Source organism: Rhipicephalus microplus, chromosome 3 (assembly GCF_043290135.1).
Source record: "Rhipicephalus microplus isolate Deutch F79 chromosome 3, USDA_Rmic, whole genome shotgun sequence".
Classification (NCBI taxonomy): domain Eukaryota; kingdom Metazoa; phylum Arthropoda; class Arachnida; order Ixodida; family Ixodidae; genus Rhipicephalus; species Rhipicephalus microplus.
Window position 1 is genome coordinate 42,004,959 of NC_134702.1, and position 18,265 is coordinate 42,023,223.

Genomic DNA, 18,265 nt, shown 5'->3' on the forward strand with positions numbered 1-18,265 from the left:
AGCACCGAAATCTGGTGATCGTAACTTCTTATTGTCGAGATTGGCTCCAGTGAGGCTTCCTGGCCGATTTCTCCGTTTTCTTCATTTAACATTATGTTCTTCTTCTGTCATTGTGGGTATTTGCCACTGCTTTGCATGAACATCGGCGCCACTGTCGGTGTAAGGTGATGAAGAAGAAGAAATTGGACGCCATGGAGGTTAACATGGTAGCCGTGGTCGTCCTGGCCGCCTACTTTGGCGTCCTCGTGGGTCTCTCCGCTTGGTCCAGCCGACGAGGGACGAAAAGAGCAGCGAAACTCGATCACCTGCGATACGGCAGCCCCTACGACGAATCACTGAGCCCCGGCTTCATCAGGCTGATGCTCGCGAACAGGAGCGTTCCGCTTTGCCTCGGCGTCTCGTCAATGACAGGTATTTTTATTCACAATACCTTACAGGCTCCTAATTGGAGCATTATGTAAGGGGGAGGGGGCGATACATGGTAAAACATGACTGGAGACAAATATAAAAAGATGAAATCAAGATGGTACAATATGGAAGGTGCACTGTGATCTAAACGACTGCTAGATCTAAACGACTGCCAGAAAAGCAATAGTAACAACCCAGTAGAAAAACTAAACAAAGGAAGAGCGTGCACGAAACACGAACTTAATTAACATGAACAGTTAGTGATTGTAAATATGCCTATATATATGCTTACATCGACGACGCACGTTTACCCTACGCGTGAAAGATGGTTTTGTGCTGTGCCCCCTCCCCCTTAGTTAATTAAAAGGGAGGCGGCCGCCCCCTTTAATCACCTACTTGGGGAAGGGGGAGGGGGAGTGCAAAGGCGGCCCATACTTTTACTTAGTAGGAAGTGTGGCATCGTACTTTAAAAAACAAGAGCTACATTCGTGCAAGTTATATATTTACGATAATGGAGACTGTGGTATAAGGCGTCGCTACCGACTACAGCGCTGTGCGGTGGCACGCGCTCGGTGGCCGCCACGGGGGAGAAGGAAGAAGAGGAGATAAACAAGATGTCTCCGTTTATGCTGTGCTATTCATTATGCACGATGTAACATATTTTGGCGACGAGGATTCACCAGCCCATGTGCTACCGGCCTGAACCTCATCTGTGCCCTCGTTTATTGCCTACCATCTTCTACGATGAGTATTTCGGGGCTACAGCCGCCACCTCCGTTCCTGTCGTCACCTGGACACCCGGACATTCCATGGGAGCAATGGATCCAGGCTTTCAAGAATTACATGGTTGCTTCGGGCGCCTTCGACCTACCTGCCATTCGTCGGAAGGCGATCCTGCTCAACTGCTTGGGCTTGGAAGGACAACGTATCTTCCAGACTCTGACGACTACTGACGACCCGTGCCTCGTGCCTGCGAGCGCTGCGGCAGGTACACTGACGTCCCCTAGTCCTGATGTGTTCGACCGCGCCATCGCGACGCTGGAAGGTCACTTCAAAACCACGTTGAACGTCACTGCAGCGCGTCACCGTTTCCGTCAACGTACGCAGGCCCCAGGTGAGACTGCGGCTGATTACGTCACCGCGCTGAGAAGTCTTGTAGGAGCATGCAATTTCGGTGATCTAACGGACGACATGATACGCGACCAGCTCATAGAGAAAACCACAAGTGGATACTTACGTGAACGCCTTCTGCTGGAAGAGTCTCTCACGCTTTCTAAGGCTCTTACCATTGCCAAACAGCATGATCAAGCGACTAATGAAGCAAGAGAACTTGCACAAAATGACTTGCAAGTTCATCGTGTAAAAGATACTTCAAATCACAGAGAACGGCATTGTAGCACATGTACTTGCTATAACATGCACGGTCAAAGTCGCATATCTCCGAAAGAGCAAATATGTTATCGTTGTGGTTCTACGGCACACCTTGCAAATAGCTCTCTGTGCAAGGCCAAAGCACATAGGTGTCGACAATGTGAGAAAATTGGCCATCTTGAAAAGGTGTGCAAGTCATTGCGGAAGTTTGAGAAGAATGTTCAGCATGTAGCGGAAGGTAACGATACAGCTGATCCAGACGACCATTTAAGTGTTTGTCAGATCTGGAGCCGTAAGAAGGGAATTTACGCAGCGTTGGAAATAGAAGGAATTTCTGTACCATTTTTGATCGATACAGGATCATCGGTTTCGATCCTGGCCGAAGAACTTTACCAACGCTATTTTTCTAAAGCGTATCCACTGAAGTCTACATCCGTCCAGCTTCTCGATTATTCAAAGGCAGCAATTCCTATACAAGGATGCTTCATTGCTACTGCCTCATTTCACGGCCGATGCACTTCTGTTCTACTACACGTTGTGCCTGGGGGAACGACCATTCTGGGATTAGACGGCATCGCTGCTCTGGATATGAAGATCCAAGGGTCACCGCTCAGGTGTCTTCTAATGACGCAAGAAACTCCGGTGCTACCTCCAGAATTACGTTCTGAGTTTGAGCACCTATTTGCAAAAGAGCTGGGAACTGTGAGAGGTTTCACTCACAAGGTCAGAGTTCGCGCGTCTGTACAACCGGTGGCCAGCAAACTGAGACGACTGCCACTTGTCATTCGCGAGCAAGTCTCGGCAGAAGTTCAGAAATTAGAAGCTCAGGGCATCATTGAGCGTGTCGACTCTTCTGAGTGGGTCTCCCCTATTGTCGTAGCCAGAAAAAAAGACGGCTCGATTCGCATGTGTGTTGACTTACGGGAGCCAAACAAAGCTGTGGTAGTAGACAGTTTTCCTTTGCCACAAACTGAGGAGCTCCTGAACAGCCTGGCTGGGGCACAGCGTTTCTCGAAGCTAGACTTAGCTTCTGCATATCACCAGTTACCGCTCAGTTTAGAGAGCCGTGACCTTACCACGTTCATCACTCACGATGGACTATTTCGCTTCAAGAGGGTTTGCTTCGGACTGGCGTCGGCGCCATCAGCGTTCCAGAAAATGATGCACATGATCTTGAAAGGGTGCAAATGTGTCCTATTTTACATTGATGACATCATCGTGTATGGGCGATCCCGAGAGGACCATTTGGGAAACTTGCGCGCTGTATTGCAACGTCTTTCTGATGCTGGCCTCCGGCTCAACAACAAGTGTGTCTTTGACGTGGCAGAGTTGACTTTTCTAGGTCACGTTGTGAGCGCCAAAGGATTATTTCCGTTGATGTCATCCATTGAGGCGATAACAAAGGCACCATCACCTACAAATATTAACGAACTCCGCTCGCTACTGGGGCTTGCAGGCTTCTATTCCAAGTTCATTCCTCATTTTTCGGATGTTGTCGAGCCAATGCGCGCCTTGCTACGAGGACAAGCCTCTTTCGTTTGGAGTGCGGCAGCACAGAGCAGTTTGGAGCGCCTGAAATCTCTGCTCACATCTTGCGAAGTGCTTCATCTTTTCGATCCTCACTTGCCTGTGTTCGTTACAACTGATGCTTCAGGATATGGATTAGGTGCAGTACTTCAGCAAGACAACGGGACCTCACTGCAAACTGTCGCATTCGCCTCCCGCACACTTCAACCGCATGAGCGGAAATACTCAGTCGGCGAACGTGAGGCCCTTGCCTGTGTTTGGGCTTGCGAACACTGGCACGTTTATCTATGGGGACGACCTTTCATCTTACGAACGGATCACGCAGCGCTGGTTACGCTTCTTTCGACGAAAGGCACCGGTCACCGACCATTAAGGATTGCGCGCTGGTCCTCACGGTTGCTCTGCTACAACTATACCGTCGAATACAGGAAAGGTAGCGAAAACGTCGTGGCTGACGCTCTCTCCAGGCTACCCGTCCAGAGTTTAATCCGCGATGCACCAGAAGAGGAATTTATCTGTTTGTTGTCTCCCGTAGTTACCATGCCAGAACTTCAAGAAGCAAGTGCCAATGATCAGATTATCTGTGAAGTTAAGCACTTCACGACTACTTCTTGGCCTGACAAGAAATCACTGTCAAAAGAATTGCTACCTTACTTTTACGTGAAGGCTGAACTCTCTGTTGTAAGTGATATCCTATGCCGGGGTGACAGGATTGTCGTGCCTGCAACGTTGACACGCCGCCTTATGGATCTGGCCCACGAGTCACATCCAGGCATTAGTCGTACCAAAGCTCGCCTGAGAGAGTCCTATTGGTGGCCATGCATGGATAGTCACATTGAAGAACTGGTGCGCACATGCGTGATTTGCCAGTCTTGTGACAAGTCCGCACGTACCTTTCCAGCGCCACTGCAACCTGTTCCTCTTCCTGACGCGGCGTGGGAAAAAATTGCCATCGACATTGTGGGACCTTTCACGCAAGCTTCGGCCGACTGCCGTTTTGCGATTACTGTTATTGACTATTATAGCAAGTGGCCTGAAGTGGCGTTCGTGCGAGATGCGACCACGTCTACAGTGAAGAAGTTTTTACTTGAACTTTTTGCGCGAGAAGGCTACCCACGTAGTATTGTATCCGATCATGGACCACAGTTCTCTTCAGCAAGCTTTGACGAGTTTCTCACGGAGCGTGGAATAACGCACTACAACTCTTCCGTGTATTACCCACAAGCTAACGGCTTGGTGGAGAGATTCAATAGGGTGCTGAAGTCGTACATTCAACTAGCCCTGCTTGAACGTCGTGACGTACGAACAGCCATGCTTGATTACCTGCAAGTATATCGCTGTACGCCTCACGCGACTACTGGTGCGACACCCGCTGTTCTTCTTCATCGACGCCAACCTCGCACCAGACTTGACATATTGGGATTGCCCGACAGATGCTTCAGCACGGACCCGTCAAGGGCGATTGAACAGCTACGAGAGCATGTCAAAAAGAAGCAAATGATCTCGAAGAGCTACACCGATGAAAAACGTGGAGCCAAGGAACCCAGTTTCGTCGTTGGTGATTACGTGCGCGTTAAGACAACTGCAGCTCACGGTAAGCTGTCTTCACAATTTTCCGCGCCCAAGAAGATCATTGGAAAACGGGGACCGGCCTCGTACCTTTTGGACGATGGGCGTGTGTGGAACGCATCTAAGTTAATCGCAGTTCACCCCGGAGCGGTCAACAAAATGAAATCGGGCACCCCTGCTGTTATGAACTGGACACCTGCATTTAATCGGTCTTCTCATGCATTACAGCCTGAAACCGCTGCCCTTATGAACTGGTCCCCTGCATCTGATCGGTCATCTAGTGCGCCCCAATGGGACACATCAAGAGCGGATGGTCATGAAAGGGCAGACCCCGTATCATCTCCACCAGACGGCACGCAAGCTTTGACCAGTCCAGGATTTAATGCGCCTGCAAGGAAAAGCAAGCGTAAAAAGAAGACCCCAAAGAAATTGAAGGACTTCGTTAGGAAGTAGACAAAAACAGTTTTGTGTGTTTCTACCATTTATTTTTATTTTATTTTATTTTTTTTTTTTTTTGCAAGAGGGGATATGTGGTATAAGGCGTCGCTACCGACTACAGCGCTGTGCGGTGGCACGCGCTCGGTGGCCGCCACGGGGGAGAAGGAAGAAGAGGAGATAAACAAGATGTCTCCGTTTATGCTGTGCTATTCATTATGCACGATGTAACAGAGACCGAAAGCCCAATATGTTGCAATCGATCATGGTTGTGTCAAATAAACGGGTCCTCGAAGTTCCCTTCCTCAATTTATTCAAAGAAATGTGTTATCTCTATCTTTGCGCACAGAATGCCAGGGACCGAAGGCGGGCAATTGTGAGTAGCACGCAATTGCTTCACTTTCTTTATATTTAATTAATTATTTATTCATTTATTTATTTTAAACGCTTCATTTGAATTTCACCAAAGGAGGCGGGGTGCACTGCGATGAACCTTTGCCACCACCCTCTCTCCCTAATGTGGAACTCTGCGCCCGCCTAAGTTTGAAACGATATACCCATAAACCAACTAGCCAACTATTTCTCGCGTGTGTTAATTTGGGAATATCGCTATATACGTAACTTGTTATTCATCGTGCGATTTCTGGCTTTTACCTATTCAACAGTGACGTGGGTCGGAGGAGGCTTCTTCAGCGGCACAGCCGAGGCCGTCTATGTGCATGGCCTGCTCAGCACCCAAGTCCCTATTGGCTACACGATAAGCCTGATATTTGGTGAGTCACGGTGATAACCCTGGTCTCTGTTCCGGGGACTTCTAGTCCGTGGTCCGGGGATTGAAATCGGGACGAAGATCTGTCCGGGTTGCCCTCTCCACCAATTTCTCGATGAAATAGAAACTGGCAGTGTAGGAGCGAATTGGTCGACAACTCAACGCAGGACATTTTGAAAGACTTGCGTAATCCCGCATGTTGTCGGAAGGGTTATGAAAGGAGTAATCATGATTCTCTGCCACTTATTTGTGGGTTGGAGATGGGTAGTAGTCAGCTATCGCTTTCATAACTCTTCCGCCACCTTGCTGGATTTCGAATAACGCATTTGCAGTGATCCGTAAATGGGGTAGCATACGGCGAAGAGCTTGTATATGATCGCACCAAATTGAGAGAGAGCGCATGTTGAAAAAGTGACGAAGATGATGTACTGACATGATTCTCACTACCACCAGGTCAGTTATCCTAATGTCTTAATCATAAGGAATGTGGAATGTGGAAGTTTTAAAAATATTAAACAGGTGATACGTCGCTACACCTCAAATTGATCACTTGTTACATCGAGCTTGCTGCAGGATTGTAAAAATAACCAAAGAGCATGACATACTTATGTCGAATATGGTAAGGCTGTTGTCCATTCGTTTTGTAGCCAGCCCCGCCGCGGTGGTCTAGTGGCTAAGGTACTCGGCTGCTGACCCGCAGGTCACGGGTTCGATTCCCGGCTGCGGCGGCTGCATTTCCGATGGAGGCGGAAATGTTGTAGGCCCGTGTACTCAGATTTGGGTGCACGTTAAAGAACCCCAGGTGGTCAAAATTTCCGGAGTCCTCCACTACGGCGTCTCTCATAATCAAATGGTGGTTTTGGGACGTTAAACCCCACAAATCAATCAATCAAATCGTTTTGTAGCCGGAAGCTGCAGAGATAACGCATGCTCCGAGCAAGAACATTTAGTTGAGGTGAAATATCGTACTGAATTCAGTCTCGAAAACCTCCGTTCGCGTCCCCCCTTTCCCAAGATTAGCGAAAGGCGTGCGTATTCGGCCTCCAACACATTAAGTTACAGGTAGCCAACACACGTGCTATAGTGGTTGAAAGAAACGCGAGCAGTGCGACATCTACATTCGCCGCTGTACCGCATTGCTTTTCAAGCTGCTGCTCTCGAACAGGAGTGTTCCGCTCTGCATCGGCATCACCGCAATGACAGGTAACATGCTTACAAGTGGTTGTATCCTAAATGAAAGCCAATAGTCATCCGCAACGCAATAAGGAGCCACTCTAGCATATTTTGTGTACATATGCGCCTAAATAATATGTACGCTTACATCTCTTTACGTACGTTATATGTACTGGTGTCTTTTTATAGCCTTCATATAATATGTACTATATTTACGTCTTTATATACGTATGTACAGGGGGGAACTCGCGTTTCTTTCAAATCCCCGTATACATAAATGGCGTTGCTTTTGTGCAGGTGGCCTATTCTTCTCGCACAAGATGCGTGCGACACGCTCTCTGACCATGCTGGACCCTTTCCAGCAGCTGTACGGCCGCTGGATAGGCCCGCTGTTGTGCCTGCCGGCGTTGGCCGGGGAACTGTTCTGGTCGGCCTCGGTTTATGCGGCACTGGGTGAGATACCGAGCGCACAAAACTTACATATACAAACGCGTGGGTTTCGTACGATCCGCCATTGTAACCTGATAGACAGAGCAGGTTTAAAGCTTGTTGTTGTCCCCCTTTTGAACCTCGCTCTATACTTGCTGTCCCGACACCACACGCGAAAACCATCGATAGTTTCTTTTCCTCTTTATCAGAACTGTGCGGCCCTAGCTCTCCTTGGTTCTGACGGTAATGTTTAAGTGCGTTTTGTACAGCAGTTACAAGACGAAATAATGACAAAGACAAGTGGACGTTCAGTCGCAACTGAAAACGATTGACACAAGAGGCCGACGGCCGGAACGGCAAGGCTTCGACACGCTGCGCTGTTTTTACTAAGCACGTCCTTATCGAGAGTGCCAAGCACATTCCATTTTACAAGGCAGGGGTGGTCGGCGAAAACACTTGAACACTTTTTTATCGGAACCTAAGCAATAAAGATACGGCTACTGACAAATCCAGCAACAAAGGAAAAAATAATAAATGTGTGTAACCACATCTGCCGATAAGCAATGAACAAGCATTTCTTAAAATTTGGGCTTTCGGACGGGCCAACTGATAAATAGACAGCTTTCCACCGGCCATCCCTGCATGCTTTCGAAAAGGAATGTGCTTGGCAATCTCGGTATCGGTGTGCTCGCGAGCAACAGCACCACGTGTCGCAATTTCGCGGCTCCGTCCGCCGGTCACTTGTGCTAATGTTGTTCCGTTAAAAATGTGCGTGGCGCAAATTACCGACTGTTGTGCACTGTTGAGAAACGCGCTGCATGCAGGCTGAGAGGAGGGGGGGGGGGGGGGTATTATAAGATAGACGAGATTTGACAAGATAGCGGGAAGTGAAGGGGCTGTGCTTTGGAACAGCGACGTTGACGCGCACTAATTGGCCCCGGGGAAACTGGCCTCAGCCGCGGTGAGCATAAATACCGGTGTGCTTAAGCACATCTCCTTCTCCTTAACGATCGCTACTGCGCTTCCGGTACTTCTAGCTCAGTATTTGTTTTTGTCGTTCGAATACTCTTGATGCTGATGGTGCTGTCACAAGTTGAGTTCCGCCAATTTCTGAGGAATTAACACTGTAAAGTACGTCTGAGAATACAATATTTGGTGCCTCTTGCTGACATTCACGTCGTTCGCGTTGCCTGCAGTCAGATACAGCTTAAGAAACCCTGATGACCGAGGCGCGGCAGTAGGTCACTTCCGAGACTAAAGAAATTACCGCTCATGTTCTTAGCCATGCACATCTCCCGTGAGTAGCTCCGGCCAGCCTAGCGCATACTTTTGAGCAAGCTGGTTCAGTACATTTAGCAATGCCACAGCAATTAAAATACATGGAAAAAGAGGGGCGACAGAACTAGCGCCTTTGTCCCTCTCTTTGAACTCTATAAGGCATCATTGAATGCATCAGATGGAACTCTCATCGGTGCAGGCTGGTGTGAACTCGTCTTGAAATCGCAGATGCGGCCGTTTTCTAAAGTTGCACCCGACTGTTGATGACGTCACTAAACTGTTTCAACGCTTTGGTGCACCTCCGTCGTAATTGTTTCGAGTCTATTCTCGACTCGTCTCTACGTGGTCGTCGTGTGCAGGTCAAGCGGCGGAGGTGGTCGCCGGCTTGAGTGGCTCAATGGTCATCGTTCTCTCCTCGCTGATCGTCGCACTGTGCACTTGTCTCGGAGGCCTGCCCACGGTCGTCAGCACGGACGCCTTCCACTTTTTTGCGGCGTTCGTCGGATTGGTGAGCGTAACGGTGCAACGTGCGGCTCAAAGATCCTCATGAAAAAACTGGCGAGCAGCGAAGCGTGTAGGCAAAGGCGTTTCAGTTCGACCGTCTAACGTTCCACAGGCGAACGTGAAACCTTGTGATGGTGCAAAGCAATCAGCGTGCGTTGGTGTTTCTCGTAGTAAAGTGTCTTTGTTCTGTCTCTCACTGCCCATCATCGCTAATTTTGCCGTTGTCTTCGTGTTACACACGGAAACGTGCTATTTTGTATGCCTTACAAGAGGAACCTTGGCATTTGAAACCAATTCCAAGATGAAATTTAACATATTTCTGGTAAATATTGCTATTAAATTCTGAGAAGTCGTCGTCTGTTTGTTAGGCTAAATGTTGTCGTCTTCATTGTTAGTAGACTGCTAGTGGTTTGCCCAATTTTTGTGGCGCATACCCATTTATCATTGACCATAACGACAACATGACACGCCGACCCTTAGGTGCTTCGTCCCTATAACTAAAGCCAGTTCCACGCCTGTGCAAACTGAGTAGACAGTGCAGCTAGCAAGCAAGCGCCGCCATGGATTTTGTGAACGCATATTAAGTTTTTTCTTCATTTTTGTTCATTATTATTGCTTCTTCTCTTATTTTACTCGGCGTCATCTTACTATATCGTTCTTCATTTTATCATTCTTTCTTTCTTCATATTCTTCTCCATTCTCATTTCTTCTTTTGTCTCCTCCTCACCCTCTGATTACTCAATGGGGTACACAGCAGTGCAAACATGGAAAAAACACAGATCAGGCAAAGAAGTTGGAGGGGGCAGAAAGGTCGGGCGCTAAACTTCAAATCCTAATTCGAAAGAACAAGCCACCAGATTACAGCTCTCTCAGCACGGATGCATCGAAATCGGTAAACACTGATCACACTGGCGTGTCAAGAAGCTGCTGTTCATTTTGGTAAAGTGAAACAGACGTTATCACGAACGCAACCGGTGCCGCTCTTCTTAATATGAAATCCCTACAAGGAAACATTCGCGCTAATGTGTCGTTGCTTCTGCCTACTGTCTTGATCTCGCGAAACCGAGGCGCACAACCGCAGGCTGTACATCGTTCATTTTCTTTATTCTTCAAAAATAATTCATGCTCCCGACCTCGATCGTAGACACGCCCCGCCGTGGTGGTCTAGTGGCTAAGGTACTCGGTTGCTGACCCGCAGTGCGCGGGTTCAAATCCTGGCGTCGGTGGCTGCATTTCAGATGGAGGCGGAAATGTTGTAGGCCCGTGTTCTCAGATTTGGGTGCACGTTAAAGAACCCCAGGTGGTCGAAATTTCCGGAGCCCTCCACTACGGCGTCTCTCATAATCATATGGTAGTTTTGGGACGTTAAACCCAACATATCAATCAATCAATCAATCGATCGATCGTAGACACAGCGTCTAGTTCGGCCCGCATACGTCTTCCCACGCGACAGAGGTATTTCATATACAACACCCGTCGCGTATCTTCACATAAGGTCTGGTGTGCTTCTTCTGGCATCCGGTCAACGCGGCTGACACGCGGACACAGTCCAGCCAAAGATACGTGCACACCGTGCCTATTGGATCCCAATGTACAGTAATATACAAGGCTACGCCATGCTTTAACGTCTTCCTCCTTTCCATCCTCCTCGCCCTCACCACACTTCTAATCGATTTCACTTCCCTTTCCCCTTGTATTCTTATACTATACTTTACCATACTATACTATGATGCGAGCCGCATACTTGCTTTCGGCGGCGCATACTAGCCGAGTTTAGTGTAGACATCAATGGTTTTGCCTCTATCTTAAAAGGCTCCGCTGTTTAAAACGAAGCATGTATTCCTTTTAGCTACTCGTAGATGTGTGCCCACAAGAATGGGAGGAGGTTTCGCTACTGTGTGTATTTGGTCCGAGCAACGTATTCTGAAAAATTATCTCTATACCAAAAGCTATTCACCTGTTGTTTTTCTCGTCGATGGTGCAGTGGGTATGTGTACCGTTCTGCATGACTACCAAATTTGCGAACAACGAGGTGGCGATGGCTGATGCAAGCAGCGAAGCGGCGCTGCACTCAATACCGGAGATGGTGGATCGTCTCTTCTCGCTTGTGTACGGCGGCCTACCGTGGCAGGTAAGGCTGTAGGCACGATAAATTAGAAACAGCAGTGACAAAGGGAGTCGGAGACAAGAGGCTTATAATAAAAAAAACAACGCCGTCGACGTTTACTCGCTTGTCGCTCATTGCACGATGTTGCTACACTGCCTGCCGTGTTCGTATTGTGTTGTTGCGCGTTCGCTAAACGAGTCCTGTGGTCGTTGTTGTTTATTAAGGCGAAAGGCTTAGACACCACATCACATACTAAAATTGACTGTCCGCCGCGTCAGCGTCAACAAGAGGTATGCACAAAAAATTATTACGACGCCAAAATAATGACGTCACCTGATGACGTCATTGCATGACGCTTAGTCAAAGGTGGGCCGATCTCAGAGGCCGTGCAAAATCACGATAGGGGCAGAAACATTCAGTGGGAGGGTGGGGGAGATCTATATACTTATTGAAGTAGGAGATGGCTTCCACTTTCGGCATAGGCGAATGCATAAGGGGTTTATCTTGTGTGTTCTTTCCTTTTTATTTTGTTTAGGAGAGTTCTAAATTCAAAAATGAATTCACTTATGGCTCAAGACAACGAAACATTCACAAGGTCTCTTATGTTTTCAACTAAGATGGCATTGTTGAAAGTTAGCGCCGTGTACGTGCTCTGTGTCTTCTTCTCTGCCCCGTCCTGGATGCGCTATACCTCGAACAGCTTTCACCTAAGATGGTTCGAAGGCGAAATCCGCCTTCTTCTTCTTCTCTATCGATTGCATTTACCCCACCCCGACACACACTGAAGCTTTTCGTACCTCTCGTGCTTCTGCATTGCCCCTCCACGATCGGCCCAACTTTGACCAGGTGATGATGTCATGTGATTACGTCATCATATACGTCATAACGACGTCTCCAATTTTGGCAATCTGTGGCGCCTGTACGACTAACTAATGTATGAATCGAAGAAGGAGAAAGACAGCGGCACTGACTTACAACAAGATTTATTTGCTAGAACCGCACAATATATACTTGGGCAGTATCTGGCAAAAAGAGAAAATGCAAAACAAAGAAAACAGCTAAACTTCTTCGATTGCGCTATCACAAAAAGAAATAGATTTTCTTTAGAACGTTGGCACACGTGTTGTTCATGGTGCGTTATGACGATGATTATGCTGTTGTTAGGTGAATTATGTTTTCTTTGTTTCGTATTTTCTCTTTTTTGTCAGATACTGCCAAAGTATATATTTTGCGGTTCTAGCAAATAAATCTTGTATGAATCGAAATCTCTAATGACGTGACGACGACTTTTGATACCGTCTGTGTTGACGAATACGGTGATGGTGGTCATTTCCCTTTGATGAGTCATTAAGGCTTTCACGTTAAAACAAAGGCCACAATTTGCTCTTTCCGGGCATGCACCATTAGAGTAGAAGGACACATCTATATACTCAGTTGCAACCTAATATTTCGGCATGTTAGCTCCAGCCACAAGGCCTCGAGGCTCTAGCCGTTTAAATCGGTAATTATCGTGTGAGTTGGTGTCCACTCTAAGCTTTTGTTCTTTGATGCTTGTAGGCAGAGAAAAAGAAACAACTCCAGCACTAATCATCAGAATTCGGTCATGTTCTGTCCTCTAAATGAACGGTTTTAACCATCGCGTGCATTGGTTTCTTCGCTAACTTCAATGCCTCGAGTCAAACTGATATGTATATAACTTACCAGAAAGTAAAAGCCGGTGTTTACTATAAGGCATCGCCTGTGGATAGTCCTTACATCAGCATTTCCCGTAAAATTTGTGAGGACGTTCATCTTTCCGGATTAAAACTGGCCATATATATGCACTAGTACAATTAACTTCATTTTGTTCGCAAGAGCGTTTGATGTCGAGTAAAAGAGCGAGAGCAATCAACCGGTGCATCTAGACAATTTCAATTATGACAGCAGCGCACATATTCTCCTGTAGACTTAGGTTAGTCCACTCACTGTAGACATTATGTCAAAATTCTGTGCGTGCCTCACCCTGCTATTGGCAAACCCTAGAAGATCTCGTTCTATAGTAACGTCTGACAAAGCCAAACAGGCGTTTGAGAATGTGGTCTTAAGGAAGGTGCTCTGCACCTTCGTGGTGCTACACTCTAAAAATTAAAAAAAAATGCATATGTTACCGTTTCTGTTGAATACTGATGTGACACGTATAACTCTCTTTACAGAGACATGATAACTCTCCTGCGGGTCACGCGACTCTCAGAAGAAGGTACAATGACTCCCAAATGGGAGCTCGCGCAAATTCTTTAAAGAGAGTCGCATACGTGGAAATCCAGAACTCTCAAAAACCCGAAGGTCACGAGTTCGATACCGGTCGCATTTCGATGTAGCGGTGAAATGGTAGACGTCCATGCGCTGTGTGATGTCAGTACACGTTCAAGAGCGCCAGATGGTCAAATTTTCCGGAGCCCTCCCCAACGGCGTCTCTATAATCATGTCATTGCTTTGGGACGTAAAAGCCCAAGCATTATTATTATTACAACGCTCTAAAAAAGAGGAGGAGGGGGGGGGTTAGAGAGTGCATTATAGATGAACGACTATGTTCTTTCCGTTCTAGCTCAAAGAAAGGGGCCCTGAAACGATTTTTCAAGTAACCACGGAATGAATTCACTGGAAAATCTTATTGGCTCACGAGTTCAACGCCGCAAAAATTTTAAGAATCCGTCCAGTGCGAGTGGAGTTGCAAAGGTTTGTCGCATGCTCTAATCGCGTTCTCTCTTCTCTCGTCCCGACGAAAGCACTGGAAGCTAAGCAAGCAGGGACCAAGGAGGATTAAAGAAAAATTGCTGGAGTGGAAGCTCCCGCAATGCCTTGCCAGCAGAAGTGAAGCCACCTTTTGCCACTGCCAAGATGGCGGAAACATGTTCTTTTCTGATAGTGCCCACTTAAAGATCAAGTGGCTTTGATATTTTATGTAAATGCTACGTTAGTTCCAAATTAAAAGATGGTTGTTCCCGACGAAATAACACGCAGAAACGAGTATGGATGACTGAATCTTCAAAGAGATTTGCCTCCAACTGCAGGCTCACTAAGGAAAACTAGTAACTGTAAAACGCACTTGGAGCACTATGTGACCCGAAAAAGTTCCCACATTAAACTCGTTGGGCGTGCGAGGGAAACGCTTCGTTTTTAATCTCTGAACGGTGATACTTTATCATGCCCCTAGTAAGATGGCCGCCACAACCGCCATCTTGCCAGAGGAACGGCTTCACTTCTGCGCAATCATCTCCACTCCAGCAATTTTTTAAATCCTCCTTGGCAGGGACGGCAGGGCCACAAAAACATGTCACACCCGTCTCGTGACCTTGAGCACTTTTTTCTTTTTCTTTCTTCGAATATGCCGCTTTTTTTGTGTGTGATCGCCGTGCACAAGTCGCGGCCTCTCGCGGCAATCTCTATAACGAGTGAGTGCACCATGTTCAAATCAGCCAATGGCTGATAAATGCGCTTACTACGAGTGATTTTTGGGCATATTCCGCCATTTGTCGAGAAAAGAGAAAGCAATTTTTAGCTGACTTCAAAAATTTTATTGTGAATTCCAGGCCGTGTGCTATGCTATAATATTTGGCTCGCGTGTTGTCGGGAGCCTCTATTACTGATCGGCAGCGTTTTCTGAGCAAGCTCAAAAAGTGTTGCAGGGCCCCTTTAAAATCGCTTTTCGCTCACTCTCTTCTCCTCTCTCTCTCTCTCTCTTAATATGGACTGAGATAGCAAGAATAAATCTCCGCATGATCGACGTTGCCTTCTTTACGTACACGTCCACAGGTCTACTTTCAGCGCGTGCTCAGCTCTTCCACCGTGTTCGACGCTCAGATGATGTCCTACGTGTCGGCGGTGGGATGCCTGATGTTCGCAGTGCCGCCAATACTAATCGGTTCCACCGCCAAGCGCGCCAGTGAGTACAGTTCCGAGTGGGGCCACACGAAAGCTTCACAAATTCACACGTTTCTTTATGCATTCGCCTAAGAGCAGTGTTGTGCGCGTTCTTCTTAATTTCAGAACGAGTTCCCGTCGCAAGTTCCCTAAATGCATGAAGGAACTCCGAAAATTGGAACCCGCCGTTACATCAACGTTACATTTGAATTTTCGATCAAAATGTAGTGCTGGATAATCCCGAGGGCAAATGATGCGAGAAATTGAATGTTGAATTCGCGCTACGTATATTCTACCAATTTAACATCGGCGGTGGCAGGTTATGTGTAGATAGGAATGTAAAGAAACGATCCTATATAGACGACGTTTTTAGAGGCCACCGGCCGTACTACAAATAAGTCTAACTCCAACTTTAGTGCTCGTCTATTACAAGTACAACACATATGCCACTTTCTACATCAGTCTTCAAATGCGCAGTATAAACACTGTACTTTAAATATTAACACGATAGCGTTGAAGAGCTTGTATCGCTGAAATTCTGGTACCTGCGTCGGCGTTGTTGGTTCTGAGCGAAAAACAGGGTTGTACATAAGTGAAAATTCGAGATATCTATGAATAAATAAATATATCAAGAAGCAGGTCGACTGCAAATCGAATCCAAGCATTTTTACGTAGCAAGCAGATGCTCTACACCAAACACTCAGGTAATTGCTTGAAACTGCTTCAGGAAAACTTTGCAAATATCGTGTTATTAGACGAGATTTCTTAACGCATATAGTGTTGTGTGGCAGCAGCGTAAAATCGCGCCAGGTATTGCGCAACGGGTGGGTGTTTGAAAGGCACACTCATTCGATCATTACAAAGCGCACACGCGAATTCAAACAGCTACGTAGGCTTGAGTTCACCTTACCGACGCGTAGTGGCCACTTTCTTAATTCGCAAAAGGAAGAATTATGGGATAGTGGGCACTTCACAACTGTACTTCGAAATATTTGAAACGGCGAATGTTACACTTGCTAACGCTCGTTTCCTAGCGGCATAGTTGAATCATCCACCGAGAAGCGAAGTCACGCTATAGCAACTGATGAGGGCGACACACATGAAGCTCGATTGCGCTGTCGCGTTTTACTCTTGAAGGCATCATCCTCAAGCGTCATCCAAGTTTTCTTTGAATAGAAACTGCCTTCGCATGCACCAAAGTGAATAAGTTTCATGCTCGGAAAATTTCACCGATAGGAACAATGCGTAGCCGTTTAATGAGTGCCGATTCAATATTGTATTACAAGTATATATATGATGCAATTCCCTTGTTTTCACTCAGCAAGGGTTCGATCTCGATGTTGGTTTACGGCAGAAAAGCTTTGTTTTTTTTCGTTAACAATTTTGGTGACAATGTTGAAAAGCCGTACCAAGTGCTTTAGGGTTCTGCCAGGTTGTACACAAATAAGAACAACGCCAATTGAGGTAAAAAGGGTGAGGGCAGACTCCGCGGGTGCAACAAGAATGTTGCGCTGAATATATGCCTATTGTTTGTTGCATGACAGCCATTATTGTTGCGGCGGTTGTTGAAATGAATGATAATAAAAATGATAGACCGGTAGCAACGGATATAACTTGCATCTTACGTATATGCCTAGCCAAACGGCAACGGTCGCTGGCACCGGACGGGCGCTACAAAACCACCCGCTACCATTACGTTTTGGTCCTCTTCCCTGCCATCTACGTACCCGGGTGTCAAAAAATAGATTTGTTGATAGCTGCCGGCGGCATGCACGAGATACTAAAAGGACGATTGAGCGATGCATGGAGCAGTTAAAGTACACCCGACGAGAAAAACACTCTCAGAAACTAGGTTGAAGCTTTCCAGTCTGTGAATGTCCAAACATAAAACATAAATAAATGTGCGAAGTGTACAATGTACGTGGCGAGGAAGCTCATTTCCAAGGGATACAACTCCAAAGTGTAGCTTTGCCAGCGTTGCGTTGTGGCCCAAGACCATTCGTGCGCAATGGGAAGGTACTGCGCAGGAGCACAGTGGTTCGCACATCGGTGCTTTACTCACTTTCTCTGCCTCAAACTTTGTGATTGGTACCTCTGTTTTATGCGCGATTAACCCGTGTCGCGACAATCATTCGTACCTTTTGAAAACACCGTAAAATCACACGCAGGTGCCTCGACTATGCCAATAAGGTCACATGGATGCGTTGCACAACCGCCTGAACACACACACACACACACACACACACACGCACACGCACGCACGCACGCGCACACGCACGCACGCACGCACACACGAACAAACACACACACACACACACACACACACGCACGCACGCACGCACGAACAAACAAACAAACAAACAAACAAAAGCTGTATACTTACGAGTTCACATCACCGGAAAATTCGCCGAGGTAAAAAATAGTCCGCCTTTTCGTGGCGGCAGCATTACACTGTGATTCGATCATTCTCGAATTTCAAAGGAAATTTTCCAAGGTTTGTCAACATTGCTACGCTCAGGAACGCCCTTGATCGACTGGATCACAACAATAGGGAAAGTAATCTCATGTTTTCCCACGCGTGGTTGATCTGGACATCGCGCACTTCCCGGCGCTCCCGGGGAGTGCCTTAAGGGAAAACCAGGATGACAGGTGAGTGTGGATTCTTGCACCTCACGCAGTCCCCACTCCACTCTATTGTGCATTTTGTTCTGCGTGCATTCAATGCCGAGGAACGTTTACAAAAGATGCACCGTTCCCTCGGCCGTTCCTACAAACGTAACGCATTACCGTTACAG

General features: G+C 47.1%; 1 protein-coding gene across 1 annotated transcript; it reads left to right on the top strand.

Annotated features, from left to right (window-relative positions):
- Positions 1-167: 167 nt before the first annotated feature.
- On the top strand, positions 168-15,563 carry LOC142802786 (high-affinity choline transporter 1-like). Its single transcript, XM_075887828.1, has 6 exons — positions 168-411; positions 5,976-6,083; positions 7,550-7,705; positions 9,319-9,467; positions 11,448-11,594; positions 15,363-15,563. Exons 1-6 carry the CDS (start codon positions 168-170, stop codon positions 15,561-15,563), a joined length of 1,005 nt encoding a protein of 334 aa, XP_075743943.1.
- The last annotated feature ends 2,702 nt before the right edge of the window (positions 15,564-18,265 follow it).

Bases quoted from the DNA above. Each gene is read 5' to 3' on its own strand.
- LOC142802786 (XM_075887828.1), top strand. From the start codon at position 168: ATGAAGAAGAAGAAATTGGACGCCATGGAGGTTAACATGGTAGCCGTG. The intron at 7,706-9,318 runs GTGAGATACCGA...CGTCGTGTGCAG, and splicing joins CTCGGTTTATGCGGCACTGG to GTCAAGCGGCGGAGGTGGTC. The intron at 9,468-11,447 runs GTGAGCGTAACG...TCGATGGTGCAG, and splicing joins TTGCGGCGTTCGTCGGATTG to TGGGTATGTGTACCGTTCTG.